At 37.6% G+C, this 26,400-nt stretch overlaps 3 protein-coding genes across 3 annotated transcripts in view; 2 read left to right on the forward strand and 1 right to left on the reverse strand.

Annotated features, from left to right (window-relative positions):
- Positions 1–6,311: 6,311 nt before the first annotated feature.
- Positions 6,312–7,778, forward strand: LOC111191576 (reticulon-4 receptor). The gene has a single exon (XM_022666873.2). It carries the CDS (start codon positions 6,312–6,314, stop codon positions 7,776–7,778), a length of 1,467 nt encoding a protein of 488 aa, XP_022522594.2.
- A 995-nt stretch (positions 7,779–8,773) lies between these two features.
- iscu (iron-sulfur cluster assembly enzyme) lies at positions 8,774–15,760 on the reverse strand. The gene is made up of 5 exons (XM_007238173.4): positions 15,604–15,760; positions 12,412–12,525; positions 12,206–12,316; positions 11,898–11,976; positions 8,774–9,596 (listed from the first exon to the last, which is right to left on the reverse strand). The coding sequence occupies exons 1-5, from the start codon at positions 15,703–15,705 to the stop codon at positions 9,508–9,510; spliced, it is 495 nt and encodes a 164-aa protein (XP_007238235.2). The 5' UTR covers positions 15,706–15,760; the 3' UTR covers positions 8,774–9,507.
- Positions 15,761–20,855: 5,095 nt separating this feature from the next.
- sart3 (spliceosome associated factor 3, U4/U6 recycling protein) overlaps positions 20,856–26,400 on the forward strand; it is a 48,975-nt gene continuing 43,430 nt past the window's right edge. The window contains exon 1 of the mRNA XM_022666871.2: positions 20,856–21,068. Coding sequence (XP_022522592.2) covers positions 20,868–21,068 — 201 coding nt within the window. The 5' untranslated portion in view covers positions 20,856–20,867. The remainder of the gene's footprint in view (positions 21,069–26,400) is intronic.

Here is a 26,400-nt window from a genome sequence, read left to right on the forward strand (position 1 = left end):
TCATCATTATATTACACTTTTTAAGAATGTTTCTGGAACATTATTTTGGTGACTTTACACTCTAACCTTCCTGGAACCTTTTCAAACATTCTTATAACATTTTCTGTTGGCTGGGGTAATGCTCCATTGTTCCAGGCAGAAATTTTTAACTAAAAATGTTCCTACAGGTCAGATTCCTACTTGGAAAGTTAAAATAGCCTCAAGAACTCTGAAGCCAGAATCCAAGATGGCTGTCCTAGAGATCAATGGTATAAATGCAGTTGTATTATACAGTTTATTATAACTTATATCTATTAGGGTCTCATTAAATCAGTCATGCACACAGTGCGGTCCACCTCGTTTCTGTGGACATGCTCCCATGGTATTTGGTTGCACAAAATACAGTTGATATTAATTGGTATTGCTAGTGATGCAACAGTGCTAACATTGATAACCCAGGACATTAAAAGAGGGAACTTAACTAAACTCCAAATTATTTAGCTAAGTGTCTTGGAAATGTTTTAAATATTATACAGTAAACTAAATGTTTTAACTTGAACAGCATCAACTCCAACATCTGACATCCAAGGTAAATGGAATACAGCATAAGATTAGGACTAGATCTAATCTGTGAAAGCAGAGTCCATCTCCAGGACATAGAAGTACTGCGTTCCTTTCTGGGATGTGGCTTAATGTGAGCTTATAAACAATATCTAAAAAATTATATTTACAGTATTCACTAGATTTTATCAACTTGAACAATTTTAGAGCCGATGTGTTCTTCACCCTTCAGTTTCCGTGACTTGATCATGTTTTGTTTCTATTACAGGGACTTTCCTATCTTTAGATATTTAACCTGTTGAAAACTGCCTTGTTTAAAGAGAGACACTTCAGGCAACTGTTTAAGTTATCCATTACTTCAGTTAAAAGTCTTCACTCTATTGTATGTATGTTACTGTTTGTTATATTAAATCATTTTGTCAGTTATGAACTGTTTCCTGTCTCTGCTCTGTCTCTAAATCAACACCCAGGGGGACACACATACACTCATCACCAAACAAGATGTTGCACCCAGAAGGAAGTTTTAGACCGCAGTGCTATTTGGAAGGAAGGTAACAGGTTACAGGAACCTGTGTGCTTGCAAATTCAGTGGTATGAAAAGGTTTGAGCACCCCTGATAATTTTCATGATTTTCCTTTATAAATCATTGTTTGTTCAGATCAGCAATTCAGTTAAATATATCATATAGCAGATGATCACAGTGATATGTGGGAAGTGAAATTTGGGCACTCCAACAGAAAAATGACATCAATATTTAGTAGCTCCTCCTTTTGCAGAAACGCTTCCTATACCTTTAAAAAAAAAATCTAGCTTCTGGTTGAAGGTATTTTGGATTTTTCTTCTTAATAAAACATCTCCAGTTCAGTCAGGTTGGTGGTTTCTGAGTCGCTTTAAATCACACCACAGATTTTCAGTAATATTCAGGTCTGGGGACTGAGATGATCTGAGATGATCATTCCAGAATGTTGTACTTGTTCCTCTAAATGATTGATTTAGTAGATTTTGAGCAGTGTTTAGTGTTTAGGGTCGTTGTCTTGTTAAAGTATCCATTCAATCCTTAACTTTAACAAGATTCCAGTACCTGCACTGATCACACAGCATGATGAACCGCTACCAGATTTTACTGTGGGGAGCAGTAAAGTGTTTGTATTAGAATGCTGTGTTCTTTTCCCTCCATGCAGAAATAACCGCCCTCCAAATAACTCAATTTTAGTTTCATCGGTCCACAGAACCTTATTCCAAAATGAAACTGGCTTCTCCAAATGTGCTTCAGCTTTAGCACCTCAAGCGACTCTGTTTGTAGTTCAGAAAAAGCTTCTTCTGCATTTCTCTCCCACACAGACTCTCCTTGTGTAAAGTGAGCTGAATAGCTGAACGATGCACAGTGACTCCCTCTGCAGTAAGATGATGATGTAGGTGTTTGGAGCTGATCTGTAGGTTGATGATGACTGTTCTCACCTCTGATTATCTGAGATTTTTCTTGTTGTTGGATCTTCCATTTCCTCACTCTGTTCCTCACAGTGGAAACTGCAGCTGAAATCTCTGAGATTTGAGCTTTTTATATCCTTCAACTAAACCATGATGTTGAACAGTCTTTGTTTTGAGGCTCCCGTTTTGCTACTCTTTAGAGAAGATGCCAAAGAGTTGGTTAGGAATTAGGTGACACAATTTGTTTTTTAGCTGAATTGCAGCAAAAACACAAAAGAAACTGAAAAGAATATGAAATGAGATGAAAAACTGGATAAAAACTGGGTCTAAAATTATGTAGTTTGATCACGGCCATCCTTTATCTTGTCTTTTATCAAAAGTCAGTTTCTATTCACAGAGATACTCCTGGCTGGATTATTCACAGCATACAATGCGCTAACAGATACCATGTACATGTCACTTAATAATACCATTATTAAAATGTTTCACCACTCAAATGCATGATAGCAATGTCTGTGATAACCAGTAGCAGACAAACAGTAATATGTAAATGTACATATAGTATATATACTGTTAGATACTGGAGGACATAGTGGACCTTTCTATAAAGAACATGGACCTAATCAAAAGTCCAGTGAGTGGCAGTACCATACCTGTCAAGTTTTAGATTTAAAAATAAGGGATATTTTCCTCTGTCAGCTTAAAGCCGTCCCACCAGCCCAACGAAGGTTCAGTACCCCTTACATTTTAAGACAGGTTTACAAAAAAATTTTAAATAACCACATGTGAACCACTTAAACACTACAATTAGATTATCAGAATCTGAAATGCTGCGGACATTCCTACATATGTCATTCTTTTAATACAGCCGAATTAAAAATACTTTTCTAGATATTAAAAAAGTTAAGATTTCATGTCTTTTTTGCCATAAATGCACTCTTTTATATTATATATTTTTTATTTATTTAATAGATTTAAAATTAAACAAAGGGTGCACAAATTCTGCAAAATGACTGTTGGTGACCTAAAAATAGTATTATGAGATTTTACTAAAAGGACATGGACCAGATATATTCCATCAGTAAAAATTTGTCCTAATGGCCTACACAATTAATCATTTTTAATTAATACTTCTTTCTTTTGATCACTCAACCCCTGATCAGTTCAGTTCATTTCGGTCCTCTCCACATTTTCTAGTTAAACTGAGTCACAAGCTGTAATTTTTTATTTTAAAAGGTTTAATCTGTGTGTTTTATTTTGGAGACGAGTCTTTTTAAACAGCTATCAGAAAAATCTCATCACAGTTTACATGATTAGCTTACCCTTACCTTTCTTTTAGAAAAATCGCTGAATATCCAGATATGTTTTAACATCAGCAGCTCCGACTAGCTGGCTGAACTCACAGTGACGGGGGGCTTCCCCACACTGACCCTCTATTGCAAGCTGATTGGCTGTTTCTCCTGAAAGGCGGGACTTTCTCCTTGAACCGGCTCCATGATTGGTTAAGAGACACAGCGCGGTCAGTGCCCTGTCTCCTCAATAATATATATTTTTTAATCTTAATATAATACGGGAAATTTACGGGAAAATACTAATACGGGAGGACGGCGGGAAAGAGGAGTAAAATACGGTAGTTTCCCGGACAAAACGGGAGACTTGACAGGTATGCAGTACATACAGTGTGGATGGAGAGTATACATTATAAAACATAATAATGGAGTTATGAAATGTTAGGTAGACTAGACCTGACATCAGTGAGAGACAGAACTCCCGTTAGGAAAGTGTCCTGTACTCTTGGCCCCAGTAGAGGTACTGGCACTGTTCATGCTGTTCTATTCAAATGACTCAAAGCAAAGCAGCAGAAAAGGCTCTTTTGTCAGACCTGCAATACAAAATTCAATTAATATTTTATAAGGCCAGTACAAGAGCCTGTGCTCAGTCTTCTGAAAACAGGCTGGGATCATGTTTGATTCGGGGTGCTTAGATTTGGCCTTGACCGACGTCAACATTTTAAAGTGAAATGCAATACAAAGAGCTGATTGGCTGATTGATTTCATATTTGGAGAAATCAACACCTTACCATAATAAGATCTTCAAGCAAACGGCCAACAAAAAAACAAGAGCTATGGCTGTAGTGAGCTTAGGATGAGTACTGTGTCACTTGAAAACAATTAATCTCAAACTCTGTTCAAAAACTAAAACCTAAAGCTAAAGTTATATTGAGAAAGCTACAGTTATACTAAGAAAGCTAAATTAAAGAGAGAAAAGGCTAAATTAAAACCTGTAGAGCTACAGCTAACCCCACAGACTCACATTTATAGTTAAAGTGAGATATACCAAAACCCAGAGAGCTAAAGCTAAAACTAAATATGGAGAGAAAAAACAAACCTGTAGACAAAAGGGTAAACCTGAAGAGCTAAAGCTAAACCTGGAGAATAAAGGCTAAATGTGGAGATCTAAAGCTAATCCTGTAGAGCTAAAGCTAAATGTGGAGAGCTAAAGCTAAAACTAAATATGGAGAGAAAAAACTAACCTGGAGACAAAAGGCTAAACATGAAGAGCTAAAGCTAAACCTGGAGACAAAAGGCTAAACCTGAAGCGCTAAAGCTAAACCTGGAGAAAAAGGCTACACCTGTAGAGCTAAATCTAAACCTGCAGATCTAAAGCTAAAACTAATTCCGGAGAGAAAAAAAACTTGAGATCTGAAGCTAAACCTGGAGAAAAATTGCTAAACCTGGAGAGCTAAAGCTAAACCTGGAAAGAAAAGGCTAAACCTGAAGAGCTAACGCTAAATCAAAACCTGGAAAGCTAAAGTTAAAACTAAATATGGAGAGAAAAACAAACAAACAAACAAACCTGGGGGCCTAAAGCTAAACCTGGAGAGCTAAATCTAAATCGAAACCTGCAGATCTAAAGCTAAAACTAATTCTGGAAAGAAAAAACAAACCTGGAGAGCTGAAGCTAAACCTGGAGAGCTAAAGCTACATCTGGAGATAAAAAGGTAAACCTGGAGAGCTAAAGCTAAACCTGGAGATGAAAAGGTAAACCTGGAGAGCTAAAGATAAATCAAAACCTGGGGAGAAAAAGCTAAACCTGGAGAGCTAATGCTTAAAATAATGCTTAAAAGCTAATGCTAAATTTAAAAAAGATAAAGCAAAAGCAAATAAAAATGCACCTTTTTTGTGTCAGTAACATAAACAAAATTACGTTTGCCACTGATATATAGTTGTCAATCACATACCTAGAATTGTCAGATCACACATAGACCATTCTCAGAGAGCTTTTAATTCGTTTTTTTTTGTTCCAATGTGGCTATACATATATATTTAAAAATATATATTATAACAAAAAAAATTAAAACAAAACATTTTTTGCAGGAAAAACATGGGCTAAATAACTGTGGCACAAAACAGTCTTGGCAGCTTTCAACTGCCCAAAAAGGAAACCTTGAAAGAACGTCTGCGCTCCTGTGGAAAGCTGCAACCGGAGCCCCGAAAACGGCCCCAGCTCAAGCTCAAGTTGCCCTGCTTTTGTGTTTGGGGTGCTGAATTATTTCGGAAATTTGCTATCCTTTCATTCTCGCCTGTGTAGGAAAATAAAACACGCACCCCACACTCAGTGTCCACCTCACAGGAATGTCTGGTAGCACGATCTTGATTTTGGTCACGTGTCTTGGCCACGTTTCGTCTGGTACTTTTGTACAGCCTTCTTGCTGTACTGTTGCCCAAAGCGCTGGCAAAGATGCTGGGCTTCATTAAGCCAAGTATGATAGAGTGGCATTTGATATGGATACCTGTACCATCTTTGAGGTCTGTGATCCTGTAGGAGCCTCAGGGAGACCTCATGGAATTGACACTGTTTCAGTGGGCAAAGCAACTGGATCGGGCAATTAATTCACATGGTGAAGAAGACACAAAACAGGTAAGGCAACACCCTTAGGGCTGCTATTAAAGTTTGATGGGCTGCAGCCTGGAATTCTCCAGTTGGCCGCAGAGCATTGCAGCCTCTGGAAGGAGTCTCTCGGCACTAGGAGGGTGATGATTGGAAGGTGAAAGGCGCCAAGAGCTGGGCGCATGTCTTGCTCTGTTTGAGAGGCGGGAAGCAGAACAGCAGGAGGATGGTGAGTGAACGGCCGGCTGGCCTTGAAGCCGACACCTACTTTGCCTGTGCTAGTGCATGATAATATGACAAGACAATGGACACAAAAGATGATACCAGAAAGTACTCAGCATTCAAGTAAACTCTACTAAGTGTGAGTAACTGATTTATATGAATTCAGAGCTGATATGTGTAATTTTTTTCTCTATTTTCTTTCCTCTCCTCCTTTTCACCACCAGTGAGCCATGCATTCTTGCCTCTTCATTCTCCTGCTGTTACTACACTCTCTGGGCCCTTGCCATCCGATCCTCTCTCCCTGTCCTGCAGGCTGCTGCTGCCCACGACCTGGTGTGCTGATCCTGTGCGAGTCCCTTGGTCTGCATGTGCTCCCTCGCTCTGTCCCCCTCACTACTTCTGCCCTGTCTGTGGCACGGAACCGCCTTTGCAACGTGGATAACGTCCTGCGACGCTACTCCAGCCTTCAGGAGTTAAGCCTCAGTCATAACTGGCTGGACCGCTTTCCCCGAGGGCTACCAACGAGCCTGGAGAGCCTGCAGCTCGGAGAGAACCGCATCACCTACATCACCACAGGGGCCCTGAGGCACTTGGGTAACCTCACACAACTGGACCTGGAGGACAACCGCATACGTGCAATCCAGCCTGGTGCGTTCTTGGGCCAGGGTCGGCTGAAGAAGCTGTCCCTGAAGGGGAACAGACTTACCAGCCTGCCCTTGCACCTGCCTTCTTCGCTTATGCACCTGGATGTGTCAGCCAACTGCATCTCGGCCCTGGACCTGGCCTCGCTGGCCACATTGGTGAACCTCCAAGTGCTCAAGATCAACAGCAACTGCTTGCGCTCTGTGCCTGAGCAGGCTTTTGACAGACTGCCAAGCCTGCGGACCGTGGAGCTGGCTAATAACCTGTGGGTCTGTGAATGTGACATCATGTATCTGTACAGGTGGCTGCTCACGGACAGATTAAGGATGGCAACAGATCTAGTGTGCACTGCACCCTTGCACCTTGCACACAAGCTGCTCTTGACCTTGTCTATCATGGCTATATGTCCGAAGGTACTGAAACCCAGTGAAAGATTAGCGCCACTCAACACATCAGTAGCTTCTAAGGTACTGCAAGAGACCACTGAAACTCAGACTACAGAGGAGGACCTTACACCTATAGAGGAACTTTCAGATGCTCTTTTCAACGAAACCAGGACATTGAGACGTTCTTGCAGGAACTCACCCATGAATCCGAACAGAACACTTCCCTCAGGTGTTAATCGTATTGCATCGCAGTCTCATTTTAGGTCCAACCATTCCTCTCTTGAAGGACTTAGCTATGAACAGTGTTTACTACTGAATACCACTTATCTTGTCCCTCAGTCAACTCAGATGCCATACAGCCCGGACCCAGAAGAGGACCATGAGTGTGTTGACAATGGGACAGACCTCCAAACAGCTCGATCAAGCACTGAAGTTCCTGTAAGCCTGTTTTCACCCACTAGTGAGGCAGGAATCCACTTTGTTGCATCTCCTCGAACCCTGACCCAGTCTAGTGACCCAGTGATGATTGGTTTACTGTCTGTGCTGTGTGTGCTAACAGGGTTCCTGCTTGTAACTGTATTTCTGGTGCTGAGAAGCATTCTGTGGAGAAATCAAAGGATAGCTCCACTCCCATCCTCATTAAGCAGTCAAATTAATGTGAGCTCTTGATGTTGGCCAAGTATTGATTGTGACAGTGGATGTGCAATTAGGTTTATCTATTAGACACATGAGAAACATTCCTTTAAGGACATGGGAGTCCAGCAGGGTTTGCGGATTTCCCTGCTCTAAAACTACATTCAGACTGCCATAGCATGTTTAGTTTGTATTGGGATTGATTTTTCATAGTGTGGACATCCCGAAACCACATTTGGAGGTGGTCTGAAATGCAGTTACAGTTGGATTTGCACAGATGTGGATGTTCAAATTAAATTTCAAAATCTCTTTTGTGTCGCTCAGAACACAACAAATCAAATCATACTTCATCAAGTCTTGAAAGTGTAGAACACAAAAGGTCTTACCACAGCCTTAGGGAGAGTTTATACTTCAAAAAGTCGACGTATTGTCTACGACTTAGTCTGCACAAATTCTCCTGGCATCTACTCAAGTTTATACTATACTGTGTTCACGTGTCTGCATGCTGTCTGCGTCACGTGACATGTACTTACATTTCTGGGGAGGCGTGCATCAAGCTGTAGGGTATATGGCGTAAGTAACAGAGGTTGAATCATTGAATCAGGTGAATCAGTTTGAGCAAAAAAACTGTGGAGGAATCTGAGCTCTTGATAAACGGAATTGCCCACCATGCTATAGGGCAATGATTTAATTATTTATTTTCATATATCCAGTGAAAATAAACCTTTTTGGTTTACTTTTTAATTTATTTTGGTTTTCACTGTTTTTTAATATTACAGTAACTTTATTATTATTTTAACAACAGTTCTCCTGATTTATAGATTTAAAGTTCAGATAACAAAGAACAAGAGCTTAAGGAAATACGAAGAAGTAAGAGTTTAAAAAGGAACTCAAGTTATGACAAAAGCAGCACAAGTTTACAAAATTACAGTTTTGCACAATACTTTAAAAACACAATATAATAAACCAACTGGACTGAAACAGTTACACTGCTTTGTTTTAAACATCACACAAGATCACAGACATATAGATGCTTTCTTTAGGATTTTATTAAGCTCATCCATTGGAGAACACAGCAACAGCAATTAACTATCCAGTATTGATTACATTGTATATACACTCTGTTTCAGTTGTGCGTGTACGACTGCTGTTTTTGAATGACATTGGACACCAGAGAACCAGTCTGATCAAAAAGAAAAAAAGAATGAGATATTCCATATACATAAACAAAATATAAATCTTTTTAAAAATTGCCTTGCCCTTTTATTTTTATACTAAAAGCGCTGTCCTGCACTCTTCTGATCACTGATCATTTTATGATGCCAAAATGGTCAAAATTATCATAGAAACTGTTTTAAAGTATCACTGGGAGTCAAGGCTTGTACCAACCTTCACAATTGGACTCTTCTTTTGGGTAAATCCCTACTAAGCCTCCCTTCTAGCTAAAGAGTTAAGCTTTGTTCAGAAAGCTGGTCCAAAGGTGTTAATCTTTGTGCGTGATTCAGAAAGACACTGAGAAAGAACCCCATCCACCCATTCACACAGCACTCTAAAAACGAATGCCTAACCATACATAACATCTTACTGCACTCTAGCAAAGCACACGGACAATGCAAACATCGCTTCATCGCTACATGTTCAGGAGAGGAGGAGGAGGATGACGATGCTATCGTGAGGATATATTTGGTTTGCACTAACACAAGGTGGTGTTATATAATTGTCAACGGATGTCATGCCGTTTGTGCAAGAGTAAGATTTACTGCAATTAATTCACAGCCTCTGCAACCTTCTCCTCATCCTTCTGCTTCAGTCTGTAATCAGCCAGGGCAGCCTTGATGGCGTCCTCGGCAAGCACTGCAGGAAAACAGAAATTTAAAGTTAGAAGATGAAGATCAATAACAGAATGCTATAACTATATGTATATATAAAATCAGGACCGCACAATATATTTCCGGACAAGATCTAAACTAAAGCACTGTTTGGCTACTGACCAATTAAATTAGTTTAATATCCAGATTAAGCACAGATTAAGAACCCCAGAGCCAGATTGAGCTAAGCACATGGCACCTTGAGTTTATTGAGTCTTCAAGGGGAATTCCACTGTTCCACTGTGTTCCATTTTTAAACATTTTTTTAAGATAAACTGCATTTTTCACATGTAAACAAATTCATCAAGTTGTAGAGGAAATGACTCTCTCTATTCACGTGTTTACAGTAATGCCTGTAATTTGAACAAGGCAATAATATACCATACATCTAATAATCTATATATCATTAATAATATATTCTATATTTAATAATATACATTTGATTTACAAGCACAATGACCAGTGACACCTAAAAGAATCTTATATGCATCATAGCAGTGTAATTGTTACCATTTAACATACTGATCAAGCATAACTTAATAACTATCTTATTGTTTCTACACCCACTGACCATACAGGAGCATTAAGTAGTTTTATAATAATTACAGACTGTAGTTCTGTATCTGTTTCTCTGTAAACTTTATTATATTCTCCTCCTTTCACCCTGTTCTTCAATACTCAGAACCTACAGGAGAGAAAACCACCACAGAGCACAGAGATATTATTATTATTATTATTATTGTTATTATTATTATTATTATTATTTGGGTGGAGGGACGTTATTCTCAGCACTGCAGTGATTAGCACAGATTAGCACTGATTAGCATGGTGGTGGTGTATGAGGTGTTAGTGTGTGTTGTTCTGGTACAGTGAGTGGATCAGATACAGCAGTGCTGCTGGAGTTTTTAAACACTGTGTTTAATCTCTCACTGTCCTCCACTCTATTACACACTCCTACCTACAGCTGAAACACCCTGTAGATAAAATAAAGTCAGAGACAGAAGATCTGAATCTGTTGCTGCACAGTTTACAGTGTTGGTCTTCCTCTAGTATCAGTGTCCACAGTAGGCGTGTGCCATATCGTATTGTACGCAACAATAAATCACCAACATTTTTGAATTTCATAAACGATATATACCTTGAAATATGGTGCCATATCATCCACGTCCAATTATCACATCAGGGTACTACTTTTTTTTCCCACTGTTTTTAGCAAAAGAGAAATTCACACTGTTCTCATTTCCTCATTATATATCTACTAGAGACAGATTATATCTGTCCAGTATAATTTATTTTACTTTAATCCTGGGTATATGGAGATATTTGGAGTCCATTATTATTATTATTATTATTAGTATCATGATATTCTGGATCACTGACTTCTGTTACAAATCAGACTTTCTAAAATTCTTGTATTTTTTTTTATATCTTAGTTAGGGGTGTGCTATAATATATCGTATGCCGTAATAAAATGTAATTTTCATTTTGTTGCAGTAGATTAAATTCAGTGTTTCATCATATTGCCAAGAGTATCGTTATTGCAAAAATACCATGAAATATTGTGATATTATTTTAGGGCCATATCGCCCCTAGTCTACAGGACACTGCCGGTGGAACAGGGTGAAAGAAAGGATATTAATATATTCAGAAAACAGTTACAAAACTACAGTCTGTAACTATAGAACTACAAAGGGCCCTGTAAAATAAGTGGAGCTGATCTGCTCAAACCTGCTCAAGCTAATTAATTTCTTCGTATATCCTACAACTGGTTGGGTGTGATGTGTTAGTGTTAGGTGTGAATGGTAGATGTGAGTTAGAACTAGGGTTGTATGATATATCATACTTTTACTGTTATCACGATACAGGTTTTCATGGTAAAGTCATCAAAGGATCTGGGATAACACACTCCGAATAATAGCAAACACAAACTGCATGCAAAAGAAAAATTGCGGTACAGTGAGGTAGAGCTAGGTATAGAGAGGTAGAGTGAGGCAATGAACATAGTCAAGCTATGTGCTTAAAAAACCTTTGAGATGCTTGAAATGATCTTAATTTATCACATTTTATATCACACTTCCATATCAGAGACCCCTAGTTAGAAATAAACTACACAGAAAAGAAGAGCTCAAGGAGGAGAGGTGGTTTCCACTGGTTTGAGAAGCATTAAGCTCTAGACATCAGATTCCATTCAAACTCACAGTGACTCAGCAAATTTCTCTAGAAACAAGCAGCCACTGAATAATGCACACATTCTGAAAGCTATTTTAAGATGTTCTGTAAAGCTTACTTGAGCAGTGAAGCTTGACTGGAGGCAGACACAGTTCTTTAGCAATCTCTGTGTTCTTGATTTTTAGAGCTTCGTCAACCTAAAAGAGAGAAAAAGTGCATCAACTGTGAGACACTGTAAGAATACACAGGGTTGTGGGAATGTGCTGAAGTAAAATTCTCATATTACAGTTTACAAGATAGACCTACTTCAGCGCACTCAACATCAACAGAACAATAAATAAACTCTAGGAAGCTCAGGGACGGTCATGAGTCTTCAATTCTTGTCACAATGTCTCTTACACACAGAGCATTCACGAGGGAACATACCGATTTGCCTTTCACCCACTCGGTAGCCAAGGAACTTGAGGCGATGGCTGACCCACAACCAAAGGTTTTGAATCTGGCGTCAACAATCTTTCCATTTTCATCAACCTGGATCTATAAACACACACACACACATTAAAGATCTTGTAAAGTGAGACAGTAGAGTATCAAAATAAGTATTAAAATTAGCATTAAAATCAGGATCATACCTGCAGTTTCATAACATCACCACAGGCAGGTGCCCCCACTAGGCCAGTCCCTACATTCCTGGCATTTTTATCCAATGATCCAACATTTCTTGGGTTCTCATAATGGTCAACCACCTGCAAACACAAACACACACTGAAAAATTAGTATTTTTACATTATAAAAATAAAAGTGTTCAAGTAAAGAAGCCTTAAAGACACTGCAGCAATCCAAATCTGATGCAACAGTGGGCAAAATCTGAATAAACAAAGTGAGGAAGTGAGCTAACTTCCATAATATAAACCATTAGCTAAGCTGGTTAGATAACACACAGCATATGACTGAGCCTGAGGCAAGCCGATTTAGTCCTTACTAAGATTTTACTAATAAAAACTCTAATTGCAGGTCTCTGTATTGATGTAGGTCATTAGTGGAAACTCTAATTTCAGATATGATTCAGAAATAATTACTTGTAATAATGTCAGGTCTACAGTGATATAAAATCATTCTGAATAGATGTAATTCCAAAAGCACACATCCTTAACATAATTCTATAAATCCCTTACTACTGACCATTGAGATATAATTTTTCTTTTTTAGTAGTAGATATTTTAATTTTGGATATCTCCACTGTAATTCTGACAAGTTAAATGTCCAGTTCCACATATTAATAAATTAGTGTTGATTCCTATAAATCATAATTCAAGATATGCAGTTAGGAGTAGTAGGGTTGGGTGATATGGCCAACATCTATATTTGAAGAACACACTAATTGCAACAAAATAAATATTAACATTTATTTGGCGATAATATTGCATATGATATATTATGGCACACTCCTAAATGAGAAGTGAATTCTACACATAGCAAAAAAGTTGTACCCTAATCGCCCTAAAATTATATGACATGCGATAATGATTATTGCATACGAAATTATATGATTATATCTACAGTTTGAGTTTTGACTAGTCATGATAACGGTACAATATTTTTAAATAATATGTAACAATAAGAATTACTTTATCTAGAACTAGAATTACTTACTAGATGTCTAGAACTACAATTTCTAAAAATAAAAAAGTGCAAATATCTTATTTTTTTTTATAGTTAAGTGTGTTAAACTTTATGGAAATCAGTGATAACATCGAAATTACATTAAAAATGTGCTCTATGGCTTTATAAAGCTTTAGATCTGATACTTTTTACTAGTAAAGGTGCCATAGCTGATAACTTAAACTAATATTTCCTCCAGTAAAAGCTGCATTACAGTGACCTTGTTTTACCTGTAAACACTGAGATAGCCAGGACTTGTAACCCATCACTGGTGTCAAAATTCACCTGATAATGACAATGACCTCAGAAAACAGTGTACCTACCTATTACAATAATTCAAGATTCCGCTAATATAAAGTTCTAATGAGCATTTCTGATAGTTTTAGATAGAAAACAATATAATGTTTGATATCTACAATATTTAACTGTGTACTAACACAAATGTAATTGCAGAGATCTGTAATTAAAGTTTTTACTAGTAAACTGTACTTTAAAATGCATGCAGATCAGTGGTAACATGACAGAATTACATTAAAATTATGCTCTATGTCTGTATAAAGCTTTAGATCTGATAGTATTACTAGTAAATGTGTCATAACATTTATTCTGCATTACAGTGTCCTTGTTTTCACCAGTAAACATGGAATTGGGTATCTAGGCATTCTCTCTCTGGTGTCATTTTAGGCAAATCTGCGTGTTGTAAGTACCTAAATCCCACAAACATGTTTAATTTAAAGAAAAATACATCTAATAATGACAATGACCAACTCATACCTCAAGATATCTCTAATATTTAATTCTGATGAGCCTTTTGGATAGTTTTAGATCAAAAATAAATGTATCAATAACTATAGTTTTCACTAGTAAAAATGTACTTAGAGATAGTTAATATTAAAGCAGATCAGTGGTAACATGACAAAATTACATGAAAAAATATGTGCTTTACAGATTTATAAAGCTCTATATCTGATATTATTACTAGTAAAGGTACCATAGCAGTTGTTCTGCATCACAGTGACCATGTTTTTACCAGTAAAAACTGAGTTGGGTAGCTACGCACTTCGACTCTGATGTCATTTTAGGTTAAAAAATGCTTAATTTAAAGAAAAATACACCAGACAATGACAATGACCTTGAAAAACAGATTCCCTATTCATCATAACTCAATATATCTTTAAAACGTAGTTCTAACAGTTTTAGATAGCAAATAGCATATTTTTGGATATCTACAATGTTGAACAGTTACTACGAACACAAAAGTAATTCTGTCTGTAACTACAGATTTGACAAGTAAATGTATACTTTAAAATGCAAATAATATACATTTACTATACGTAACTATATTAGTTTTTACAGGTAAAAATGTACTTATAGTTAAAAGCATGCAGATCAGCATTAACATGACAAAATTATACCATGTCTGTATAAAGCTTTAGATCTGATATTATTACTAGCTAAGGTACCATAGCATTTATTCTGTATTACAGTGACCTTGTTTTCACCAGTCAATACTGAGTTGAGTAAGTTAGCTAGATCTCTAGGGTCATTTTAGGTTGAAACTGCTCGTCATAAGTGCCTTAACCGCACAAACATGCTTAATTTAAAGGAAAGTAAGACCAGAACTTCGATAAACATGTAATCCACCCACCTATATAATCAGCTACAATACAAGAAGCTTCACTTCTGAGGCTGCAGCTGCTCAGCGGATTTCCCCAGTCCACCTTAAATTCCCCAGCAATAACAGGGCGGCGCACGTGAAGGTGCCTGTCTGTATCAGCAGTAGGATTTAAGGTGGAACGGAAGATTCGACTACGCATCAAACTTAGCTTGGTTTAACGTTACTTATCCAGGTCAAACAATAACTGTCACTTATCTAAGCGAGGACACCGCGCTGTGAACAGATAAATAATTATGTAGTGTTATATCCTGCTGTAGAAGGGCTTTGTACTTGTTTTTCTGAAAGTCTCGAGCAGTTAAGCTTTATAATAAATATAAAACAGAGCGGAACTCGCTAGTGTTAGCAGCACTAGCTCGCTATGCTAACGGAGGATTAGCGCCCCAGACAGCAGCGCTGTTAGCTAACAGGCTTAAAGTGCGCAGACACACACAGCCCGGTTAGTTTCACAGCTCAGAAAAGCGCGCAGTGTTTAACAGCCACCGACCTTCTTGTGGTAGCAGCACACCGCCTTCGCCTCCGTGCCCGTCAGAGTTCTGCCAAACAGCCCAAAGGACGAGAAGCACTTCCCCACCGACGACAGCGCCATGTCTCCACTGCCGACTCTCCGACTCCACACAGACACTGATAATAACAGCCGCTGTGAAGGACAGACAGCAGGGGGCGCTGTTAGACCTGGGTGTATCTCAAATTCCAGACATGCTGACTTGATGCATTGCTGCCTACACTAGCTCCCTCAGAAGGCAGTATGTTGATGAAGGATGTGTCTCCGATTTTAAAAGCAGCATTAAAGTATTCTATAGAGTATAAATTACAGAGTACAGAGTATAAAGTATAGAGTATACATTATATAATATAGAGTATAAAGTAGAGTATAGAGTACAGAGTTTAGAGTACAGAGTATAAGTTATAAATATAAATAGAGTATAAAGTATTAAGTACAGAGTATAGAGTACAGAATGTAGAGTATAGAGGACAGAGTATAGAATATAGAGTAGGGTTGCCACCTTTCCCGAATTAAAACAGGGGAAAACAAGTGCCTGTGGAATCAAAAAAAAAAAAAAAATGGGACGGGTGGCAATCTTAGTATAGGCAGCCTACTGCTAGAAATAAGTGTTTATCTGGGTTATTATTAGTTGTTAGCAATTTCAGCCACTAAAAAATACTAGTGTTGTAGTACTCCAGTCTGTCCTTGATCTCAAGACCATAAACCAGATTTGGAATTGTTTTTGTCTTACTTTCAGGAGAGATGGACTCAGAGACCCAGAAATTCCAATGTGTCTCTCCTAGGTAATGCTTATTCGAAACCAAAAATACAAACCCACACAATCAATGTTAAAAAGGACAATAACCCAGTGTTATTTTCTGACATTTTTTTTAATGTGATAAGCTAATGGTGCAGACTGCAACCACTGTCAACTCCTCAAACCAGAGCGAATAGGGTTAGCTGTGGTGCTATTGGTGGGTCTGTTTGTTTATATTAAAGGTGAGGTGCTAGACTAATACCGTATGTATGTTTATCAGATAATTAATGTTTCAGAATAATAGAGATATGATGAGACAACTTATGCCCCAGTCCTAATATGTCCTGTGTGTGGCAAGTTAATCAGCCATGTATACAGTTGCAAGAAAAAGTATGTGAACCCTTTGAGATCACTTGGATTTCTAAATTAATTAATTATCAAATGTGTTGTGATCTTTATCTAAGTCACAGCAATAGACAAACACAGTCTGCCTAAACTAATACTACACAAACAATATATGTTTGCATGGTTTTATTGAAAACAACATGTTAACATTCACAGTGCAGGGTGAAAAAAGTATGTGAACCTTTGGATTTAATAAATGGTTGATCCGCCTTTGGCAGCAAAAACCTAAAAAAAACGTTTCCTGTAGCTGCAGATCAGACCTGCAGTCAGGAGGAATTCCTCTTTACAAAACTGTTTCAGTTCAGCTATAATATTCTTGGGATATCTGGTGTGAATCGCTCTCTTGAGGCCATGATGCCACAGCATCTCAATTGGGTTCAGGAGGACAGGACTCTCCAGAAGGCGGATTTTCTTCTGTTGAAGCCGTTCAGTTGTTGATTTAATTCGGTTTTGGGTCGTTGTCCTGTTGCATCATCCATCCTCTGTTGAGCTTCAGTTGGAGGATAGATCTTAAGTTTTCCTGCAAAATGTATTGGAAAACTTGGGAATTCATTTTTTTGTTGATGACGGCAATCCGTCCAGGCCCTGAAGCAGCAAAGCAGCCCCAAAACATAATACCCCCTCCACCATGTTTCACAGTTGGGATGAGGTTTTGATGATGGTGTGTTGTGCATTTTTATACACATAGCGCTGTGTGTTCCTTCCAAACAACTCAGTTTTGGTTTCATCTGTCCACAGTTTATTTAGCCAGTACTGCTGTGTAGAACATCCAGGTGCTCAATTGCAAACTTCAAACGTGCAGTATTGTTTTTTTGGACAGCAGTGGCTTCCTCTGTGGTGTCCTGTTTTCTTTATTGTAGATCTGTCAACAGAAATGTTAGCATGTGCCAGAGATTTCAGAGAGTCTTTAGCTGACACTCTAAGATTCTTCCTCACCTCATTGATCATTCTGCGCTGTGCTCTTGCAGTCATCTTTACAGGACAAACACGCCTAGAGAGAGTAGCAACAGTGCTGAACTTTTTCCATTTGTAGAGCGTTTGTATTACCGTGGAAACATAAACATCAAGGCTTTTAGAGATAATTTAGTGACCCTTTCGAGCTTCATGCAAGTCATCAATTCTTGAACGTAGGTCTTTTGAGAGCTCTTTTGTGTGAAGCATGATTCACATCAAGCAATACTTCTTAAGAGCAGCACACTCTAAACTGGCATTGGTTTTTATAGGACAGGTCATCTTTAACCAACACATCCAATCTCATCACATCCTGCCTCCAATTAGCTCTTAGAAAAGTCATTAGCCTAGGGGTTCACATACTTTGTCCCTCCCTCACTGTGAATGTTAACATGTTGTGTTAAAAAAACATGCAAACATATATTTATGTGTATGGTATTGGTTTAAGCAGACTGTGTTTGTCTATTGTTCTGATTTAGATGAAGAACAGAACACATTTAATGACCAATTTATGCAGAGATCCAAGTAATCCCAAAGGGTTCACATACTTTTTCTTGCAACTATATATTAATATTGGATTGCTTTACCAAAGAAAAAAGAAGGTACAGGTGAGAAAAGTAAAGTGAAATGATGGGATTTTACTGTCCAGTGTGAGCAGAGGTCTGAAAAATACATTCTGAGTTCTGAGGAACTTTCCACTTTTAGCTATTTAAATTAGACCAGGTAATAGAGAATGTGGGAGGAATGTTTGATAACAGTTTTACAGGTTTACCTACTTATATGATAAAAAAATACTTAAAATGAAAGTAACATACCCGTCCTAAATACATAATAGTTTGTTTGTCTCCTGTAAACTCTGCTTAACTTCATTTACAGTCCAGTTTATTTTTTTTAGGGGAAAAAGAGCAGCGAGGCTGAACAACAAGGTAGTAATGCTCTGCTAATGTTGCTGCTGTTAAAGATTTTCACATATACAATAGAATAAGCAAATGGTGCCCTGTAACTGCAGGACTATTTACAATGTAACAGCTTTATTCACACATCATTATTAGTTAGGTCTGGTATATATTTTAATCAGCTTTTCTCAAATTTGCTGGATGGATTTCTATTCAAAGTCCATTCCATTTGAGGAATTTATTTTCAAGAGATGGTAAAATGGCTATTTCACTGTGGTTTTAGAAATACAGCCATGCCAGAATTAGTTCATGAAGTAAAAAACACTTTTTCTTCTGTCGTCCTGCAGGCAAAACTACTAATCCCAAACATCAGTGAACTTATGGCCAATTTCCTGATTTCTTTTTTTCTCTATTTTGCTGTATATATCTGTTAGTTTGTGTAGCGAAAACAGTTGAAATGTATTTGTACATGTCATTTTCCAACCTTGCATCTTCTACAACTAAGTCTCAGATTGTGCTACTTGGTCTTTAAGACTGATATATGCAAATTGTTCTTTTCTGATTGGCTGGTCTGTATGGCGCCTAATTCCTGGGCTGTTTATTTATTTTTATTTGGTTATTTCAACAGGAAGAATCAGAAACCGCACAGAATTGGTTGACATAAAAAGGAAAAAATAAAATAAAAACATCCATGAGGGTACAGTTATGCAAAGCGTCCTGCCCACAGTTCTTACAGTCATTCTATTTGTGTATCCTAAACTAAAAAACATAAAATTGTGAAAAAAAAAATCTGGCAAACAGTTTCTTTAAATATATGAGCAGAAGTGGTTAAACATTTAGATGGTTGACATGTGACCCTGACTTCACGCTAATGCCATGTAATTGTAGAAACAAACAATGGGTCTATTCTGGCATTACTCCTTTAAAGTATATTTGTCAGATACATATTCATACATGAAAAAAACTGAATAATATATAAAGTAAATAGAACATATAAAACAACAAAAAAAGATAAAGTGTATATGTCATATTCCGCCAAATCTGTGACATTTCTTTCCCCAGGAAATTACATGTATAAATGTGCACAGGAAAAACTTTACTTTAAAATACATTTTATTATTGAGCATAATGTCTTGTACACTGACCAAATTCCTTCAGAGATGTAATAAATATGCTTTAATTTTTTTTCCACAATAGATTCATTATATTTAAGTTAAAATACACATTTTAGTTGTGTGCCTGAGTTACCGTAACACATTACCCCATCTGAAACATCTGGAACATTCTACAATTCACATCTACAACATGAAGTGACATCAGTTGGTTCATCTGAAGACCATGGGAAGACAAAAATTAATATTTTTTGTGTATTTGATCTTATTGTAACTATTGACTGAGGGGGCCACTCTCAACACTCTGTCCTGTAATCTAAATTAATTCTTAAATCTTATTTATTTTTAAAATACAATTTTTGGGAAAATCACTCAATGTGCTCAATTTCCTCATGCTTTTTTCATGTTTTTGCAAATTCTATGCTAAAAGCTCATTCTTCTTAATTTTATACCTGTTGTTAAAAACACAAAAAGTAACAGGAGTGATTTTTTTTGTCATAAATATCAATTATTAGACATGCAGTCAACCATTTCTTTAAAATAAAAACTTTCTTGAGAGGAAATGAAAGGAAACAGTGGACTTGCTTTTAAACATGCATTTTAAGCTTACATGAGTTTTGTAACCACCATTTACAAGCTTAGACATATGTGTTATTAGATTCATAGTTGAAAAAGGATAAAAAAACTAAGTTTAATTTGGAAGAGTTACAACAAGCAAATTGCAGCCATTGGGTGGAATAGCGCAATATCAAGTTAAAATGTTCAACAAACTGCTGTCAGAAACAAATAATTAAAAATAAATTTCTTTTTCTCCTCCGCTTGGCGGGAAACGAGCTGCGAATGTTTGTTCACGAGCCCTGACCTGAAAACAGGCGCTGTTAAAATTCCCACCTTATGCTGTACAAATCCCGCCCCTTCGGCTTCTATTGGTTTACTTGACCACGCCTTCTGCGCTATAATTGGCTAACAGTTCATACTCTCTGATACTCACAGGGGTACTTGTGTGTATGAAATACAAGCCAATCATAGCGCAGGCTCGCGGTTCACTGGCCAATCGTAGCGCGCAGAGGGCAGGGCTTGTGCGGAATGTGGGCGGGGAAGCGAAACACACATAACTCTGTTACCAGGCAGATCACTCGCAACATGGCGGCAACTGGGAACGAAGCGGAGACGTTATTGCCAGATATTGAGGAGGAGGAGGAAGAGGCCGAGGAGATGGAGCGGGAGATGGAGTCCGAGGACGAGGAGGGCATGGGTGTGGAGAATTCCGACGAGGAGGACGAGGGTGACACGTCCGAGGACGAGCGGGAAAACGAAGCGGAGATTCAGCGGCTGGAGGAGCAGGTGGGCTTTAAGTCTAACAGCTCCGTAACTGAGAATGAATGGAGGAACACACGCAGCTAAGCTAGCGGAGGCTAACGGTGTCCGCCTCCTTCAGGAATCGGTTCATTTGAACAGGTTCAGTTCGTTCAATGAGTTAGAATCATTAACCGATTCATTAGTGTTCTGTCAATGTGTGCCCCTTGTCAAACTGCTATTATAGTGTGTATTATTTAGAATTAGAAGAATTAGAATTTACAATCTACCTCCTAAACCAGCAGATATAGTAGATTAAAATGTGCCAAGTGTGCCATGTAAGTAATACAAGCTAAATTTTACAAATTTTTATGGTTCAGAATACTTTATATCATGTTTAGGAATTAAAAAGTAAGTTTTTTGGATTCATTAAAAATATATTTTATATTAGAATAGTAATATTAGTAAGATTAATATATGTTGTGTGCATTACAGAAAGAAAACAGCCTTCATTTAGCCTTATTTTTCCAGAATTGGAACATAATTCAGATCTGAAAGGGTTCAGTCACATTTTAGAATTTCATTACACTCAAGCACATTTTTTTACAATAGGTGTACAAAAAATTATTTCGCATGATAAACACACAAATGCACATGCGCTGAGCCAGTAACGTGCAGATATTTATGCATAGCACAACAGAACAGAACAGAGCAGAAGTCTTCCTAGAAAAAAGTGTGATATAACATATATAGTGGACCAACACCAGCAGATGACATTACTCTCCAAACAATCACTGATTGGTGGAAACTTCACACTAGACCTCAAGCAGTTTGGACTGTGTGTCTCTCCACTCTTCCTCCAGACTCTGATTTCTTGATTTACAAATGAAATGTAAAATTTACTGATGATCAGTGATGGTTTGGAGAGTCATGTCATCTGCTGGTGTTGACCCACTGTGTTATATCAAGTTCCAAGTCAGTGCAGTTTTTTCCTGAAAAAACTTACAGCACTTCATGCTTCCCTCTGCTGACAACTTTATTTTTTTTTATTTCATTTTCTAGCAGGACTTGGCACTTACCACAGTGCCAAAAGTACCAATTAGTCTTATGTAACATTCTAATTTACTGAGACACTGATTTTCTGGGTTTTATTAGCTGTAAGCCATAATCATCAACAATAAAAGAAATGAAATTTTAAAATGGATCACTCTGTGGTTAATGCATTTACATAATCTATGAGTTTCACATTTTTTAAACTGAGTTAATGAAATAGAGTAACTTTCCAATTATATTCTTATTTTCTATAGATTTACTAGATGCTGAGAAAACTATTCCAGGTGACTACCTTATGAAGACACCTTTTAGAGAGAGTTAAATACCATGAGTGTGCAGATCTGTATACCTAGAAGAAACCAACATAAAAACATATCCTGTTTTGTTTAAAAAGATAAATCCTGTATAGCTTTATCTTTAATACTAAATGTACAGTGTAAAAACTCTGAACGTATGTTCAACGTTCAGTTCAAGGGAACCGTTTGAAAGAATCGGTTCAGTAAGCTGATTCAAACTTTACTACCAAATACAAGCTAACTGGCTAACGTTAGCTTAGCTTTGGGGTGCGCAGTTTTCCAAAATGATGTAAAGTGTCACATTTTTACACTCTCTGGACAGTTAGCCGGACACACAGCTAGCTGTCTCTCTTATCTCCTCTATCAGAACCCTTTTAGGCTTTATTTAAGCTGTGCTTTGGGTCTGGAGAGAACTGAACCGAGTTAAACAGTAGTTAGCTGCAGCTGCGTGGGTTAGCTCAGCTAGCTAATGTTGTCCTCAGGGGTCTGCGTTTATTTATTAATTAATGGAGGGTTTTCTGAGAGCTCGCTTATGTTAGACGCGTCTATCTGTTGTTAGTTAGCAGGTTAGCTGATGTTTATCTGTGTTATTTGGTTAGTTAGATAGGTTATATAGCTGGGGTTGCCAGGTTCTGTCCTGTTTTTGTGAAGCGCACGTTGTATTGCCTCCTGGTTAAAATGCGCGCCGTGACCGTGGGCGTGAATAAACAGATATTTCCTGGTTTTAAAGTTTAATTAAAGCAGTTGTTAGAAAGCAGAACATTAATTTATTATTTCCAGCTCTATTCGCTACATGAGCTCTTTAGTAGGAGGTTAAACAGGCGGGAAAGTGAGACATGAATCCAGCGCTTCTCCTCTCCCGTTACGCAATGTTGTTGTTTATGTTCTGTACCGGTGTTCCAGCTGTGATGCCCATCGATAAGCGCTGCTTAGCGGTGAGCTCCGCGCGTCTGCACATTTATTAATGTGATTTATGTCTACTCCTAACGGTAGAGTAACTCATAAACCTAAATTAAAGCCCATTTTTATTTTACAATGTCAGCTTTTTTCAATATTGTGGCCAAACACTAACACAGACTTCTGTGATTTTTGTTCTATCTTACACAACATTTCAAACTATCATAAATTTCACACACCTCAAAAACAAATTTGTGTGCACTAAAAATAGGCTTCAGTGCAAAACTGTAAGCTATATAACCCACATACCATTAGTACCAACTCTGCTAGCTAAAAACAACTATTATAATATGTTCCTAAAAACAGCAGCCTGTGTATCCTGACATCCTGTGTATCCACGTAAAAAGTGATGACAAAAAAGGGGCCAAGTTGCAACAACCATCAAAAACTTTGATGAAACTGGCTCTCATCAGGACCACCCCTGGAAAGGAAGAGCATAAGATTCATCTGTTGCCCAGGATAAGTTCATCAGAATTACCAGCCTCAGGAACCACAAGTAAACAGCACCCCAGATAGGAGCACCTAAATGCTTCAGAGTATTTTTGTTTGTTTAACTTCAGTACATATTGGATGACTTCAATATTCAATTAAAACATTTGCCTGTAAAGTAGATGAAAAAGAAAAGTAGATGCTTACTTGAACAACAGAGTTTTGAACATGACACAGAAAGATCTCAGTTTTGAGGAGTTCTATTTATCTTCCATCCACCATCTTCCACAGACCAGGAGCTGTGTCTGTGGTTAAAAGGGCTACATTTTAAAGACCCACCTAAACATCCATATGTCTGCTCCTACTATTTGGTGGAGGGGAAGCCAACACCAGAACATCCTGACTTAGAGAAACTGATTGGTTCTAAAGCTGCTATGGTAAAGGGTGCTTGTCAGGCACGTCCAGTTTGTCCAGTTTACCAAACACATACACACTTGTACTCCTGCACTCCTAGCTTTAATCTAGCACAGTCTCTGACTGCCTCACAACAGCACCGACACGTCCACTTCACTGGAGCTTCATAACAGTTTTGTGGAATTTCCCCCCACAGAATGATAGAAGCAGACATATTGGTGTACATGTTAAATTTAGCTTCTTCAACCGCAGTGAAAACATAAGCGGTGGCTTCATTAACTAACTAGTTAACCTAGCTAACCTAACTATAGCCATGTGGTGTTCCCACATAATATTTAATATTAAATGTTTCCATATCTAGTTACTTTATGATCAGTGTCCACAGCAGTAGCTACTTCCAGTTGCATTTACCTTAAATACAAGACCATAATGCATTTAATATGAATTAACCAGACATTCAAACACAGTTGTTGAAGATGTGAACTCTTGAATGTGGGCGTGGCAGAATAAGGTGGATACTTCTGCTTGGATCATTTTATGATCTGATGCTTTCAGTCTATAAAAATATCCTACCTCATGATTTATTTAGGGAGCTGTACCTATAAATATACTCAGTGGTACAGTGAGGACAACTCATCAGATCAGCAGCTAGTTTTGTTGGCTGGACAATATTGTTTTGTGCATCATAACCCCAAGCTGTAGTTAATCCACAGGTTTCTTTGCATGCTCACTGCTGGTTCTGAAAGCTTGAATGAAAAGGAAGAAGCTGTGTGGACCACACCACCAGTACTGATGTAGCTTATTACCAGATTACAGCAGTCAGGCATGGCTATGTTATTTGTTTAATAATGTAAATAAGATAACCCTTTATTAATCCCACAGTTGGAAATTTTTAAAGGTCAGTTATTGAAAACAGATTATTTAGATTCATAATTTTTATGGTTAGAAAAACCATAAAAACAAACGCTTTAGATTACTTTTGTTAAATATATAAGACAAAGAGAAGAAATGTACAAAATGTGTGTATTTCAGTTACCTGAGCAGTCTCTTGTTAGCTGAATGCTTAATTGTTTGGCCTAAGTCTGGTTAAACTACATAATTTTTCCTCATGTTGTAAAAGATTTGATCATGTTTTTTTTCTTTAGTCTGTGTTTGTGTTGGGGCACAGTATTGAAATAATGACATTGTAATATATTTGGCATATATAAGATTTCATTTGAAGATCGGAATATTAGCACCAAAAAAATGTTTTTTTAACAGTAACCAAATAGCTGTAGGGACCTTTTTCACCTGTGTGGTAAATGTAAACATTTTATCTCTCACCCTGCGACGTGTACATTTTGATATATATTATATCATATATATTTGATATATTTGATGTCTAGCATTATATTTAATAAACAAATGAACCAGACAGTTACATTTATTTTATTGTTATCATTAACAATTCTATGTAATGCAAACATACTCTTTGCTGTAATTCTCAAAATTCCACACATCAGAGTTGAAAAAAAAACCTTGAGAAAGTCTGTAACTACCGCCGCATTTAAGGTAGAACGCAAAAGCTAAATGCGAGTGGGATATTAATTTAGTTTAAGTACTCTAGCAGGCTCAGGTAACACTGACTAAGAGAAAAAATATGAAATCCCTTACTTTGAACTTACCGTAAATCTCCTTCAACCAAGGCTCCAACATGCATCCAGCTTAATGGTGCTTCATTGCCACGGCTTTGGTTGGGTTACTGGCCCACATTAAGGGTAGCAACTGCACTAATGTGTATAATACATAGTCCCAACTATGCCAACTATTTTATTAATTTGTTAATTGTTGGAATCCTAGATATACCGGTAATATATTGCACCAACTTTTTTTTTTTTATTTTGAACGATATTATACCCTTAAATATCGTGCAATCTCACCCACCCCCACACAACTGTTCTCATTTCCAATTATGTTAGCCCGCCTCTAAAAAGTCCATCTCCACTTCACTTATTATTCTAAATTAGAAGCACCTGTTTGAGGTCGTTAGCTGCATAAAGACACCTGTCCACCCCACACAGTTAATAAGACTCCAACTACTAACATGGTTAAGACCAAAGAGCTGTCCAAAGACACCAGAGACAAAATTGTAGACCTCCACAAGGCTGGAAAGAGCTACGGGGCAACTGCCAAGCAGCTTGTTGAAAAAAGATAAACTGTTTCTTAGAAAATAGAAGAAGCTTAACATGACT

The sequence above is a fragment of the Astyanax mexicanus genome, chromosome 22 (genome assembly GCF_023375975.1).
Source record: "Astyanax mexicanus isolate ESR-SI-001 chromosome 22, AstMex3_surface, whole genome shotgun sequence".
Classification (NCBI taxonomy): domain Eukaryota; kingdom Metazoa; phylum Chordata; class Actinopteri; order Characiformes; family Acestrorhamphidae; genus Astyanax; species Astyanax mexicanus.

What these genes read in the sequence shown, in the direction of transcription:
- LOC111191576 (XM_022666873.2), top strand. Translation starts at nt 6,312, where the DNA reads ATGCATTCTTGCCTCTTCATTCTCCTGCTGTTACTACACTCTCTGGGC.
- iscu (XM_007238173.4), bottom strand. Translation starts at nt 15,705, where the DNA reads ATGGCGCTGTCGTCGGTGGGGAAGTGCTTCTCGTCCTTTGGGCTGTTT. An exon ending in GTGATGTTATGAAACTGCAG is followed by an intron (nt 12,317 to 12,411) that starts GTATGATCCTGA and finishes GTGTGTTTATAG; the next exon opens with ATCCAGGTTGATGAAAATGG. An exon ending in AGTGGGTGAAAGGCAAATCG is followed by an intron (nt 11,977 to 12,205) that starts GTATGTTCCCTC and finishes TCTCTCTTTTAG; the next exon opens with GTTGACGAAGCTCTAAAAAT.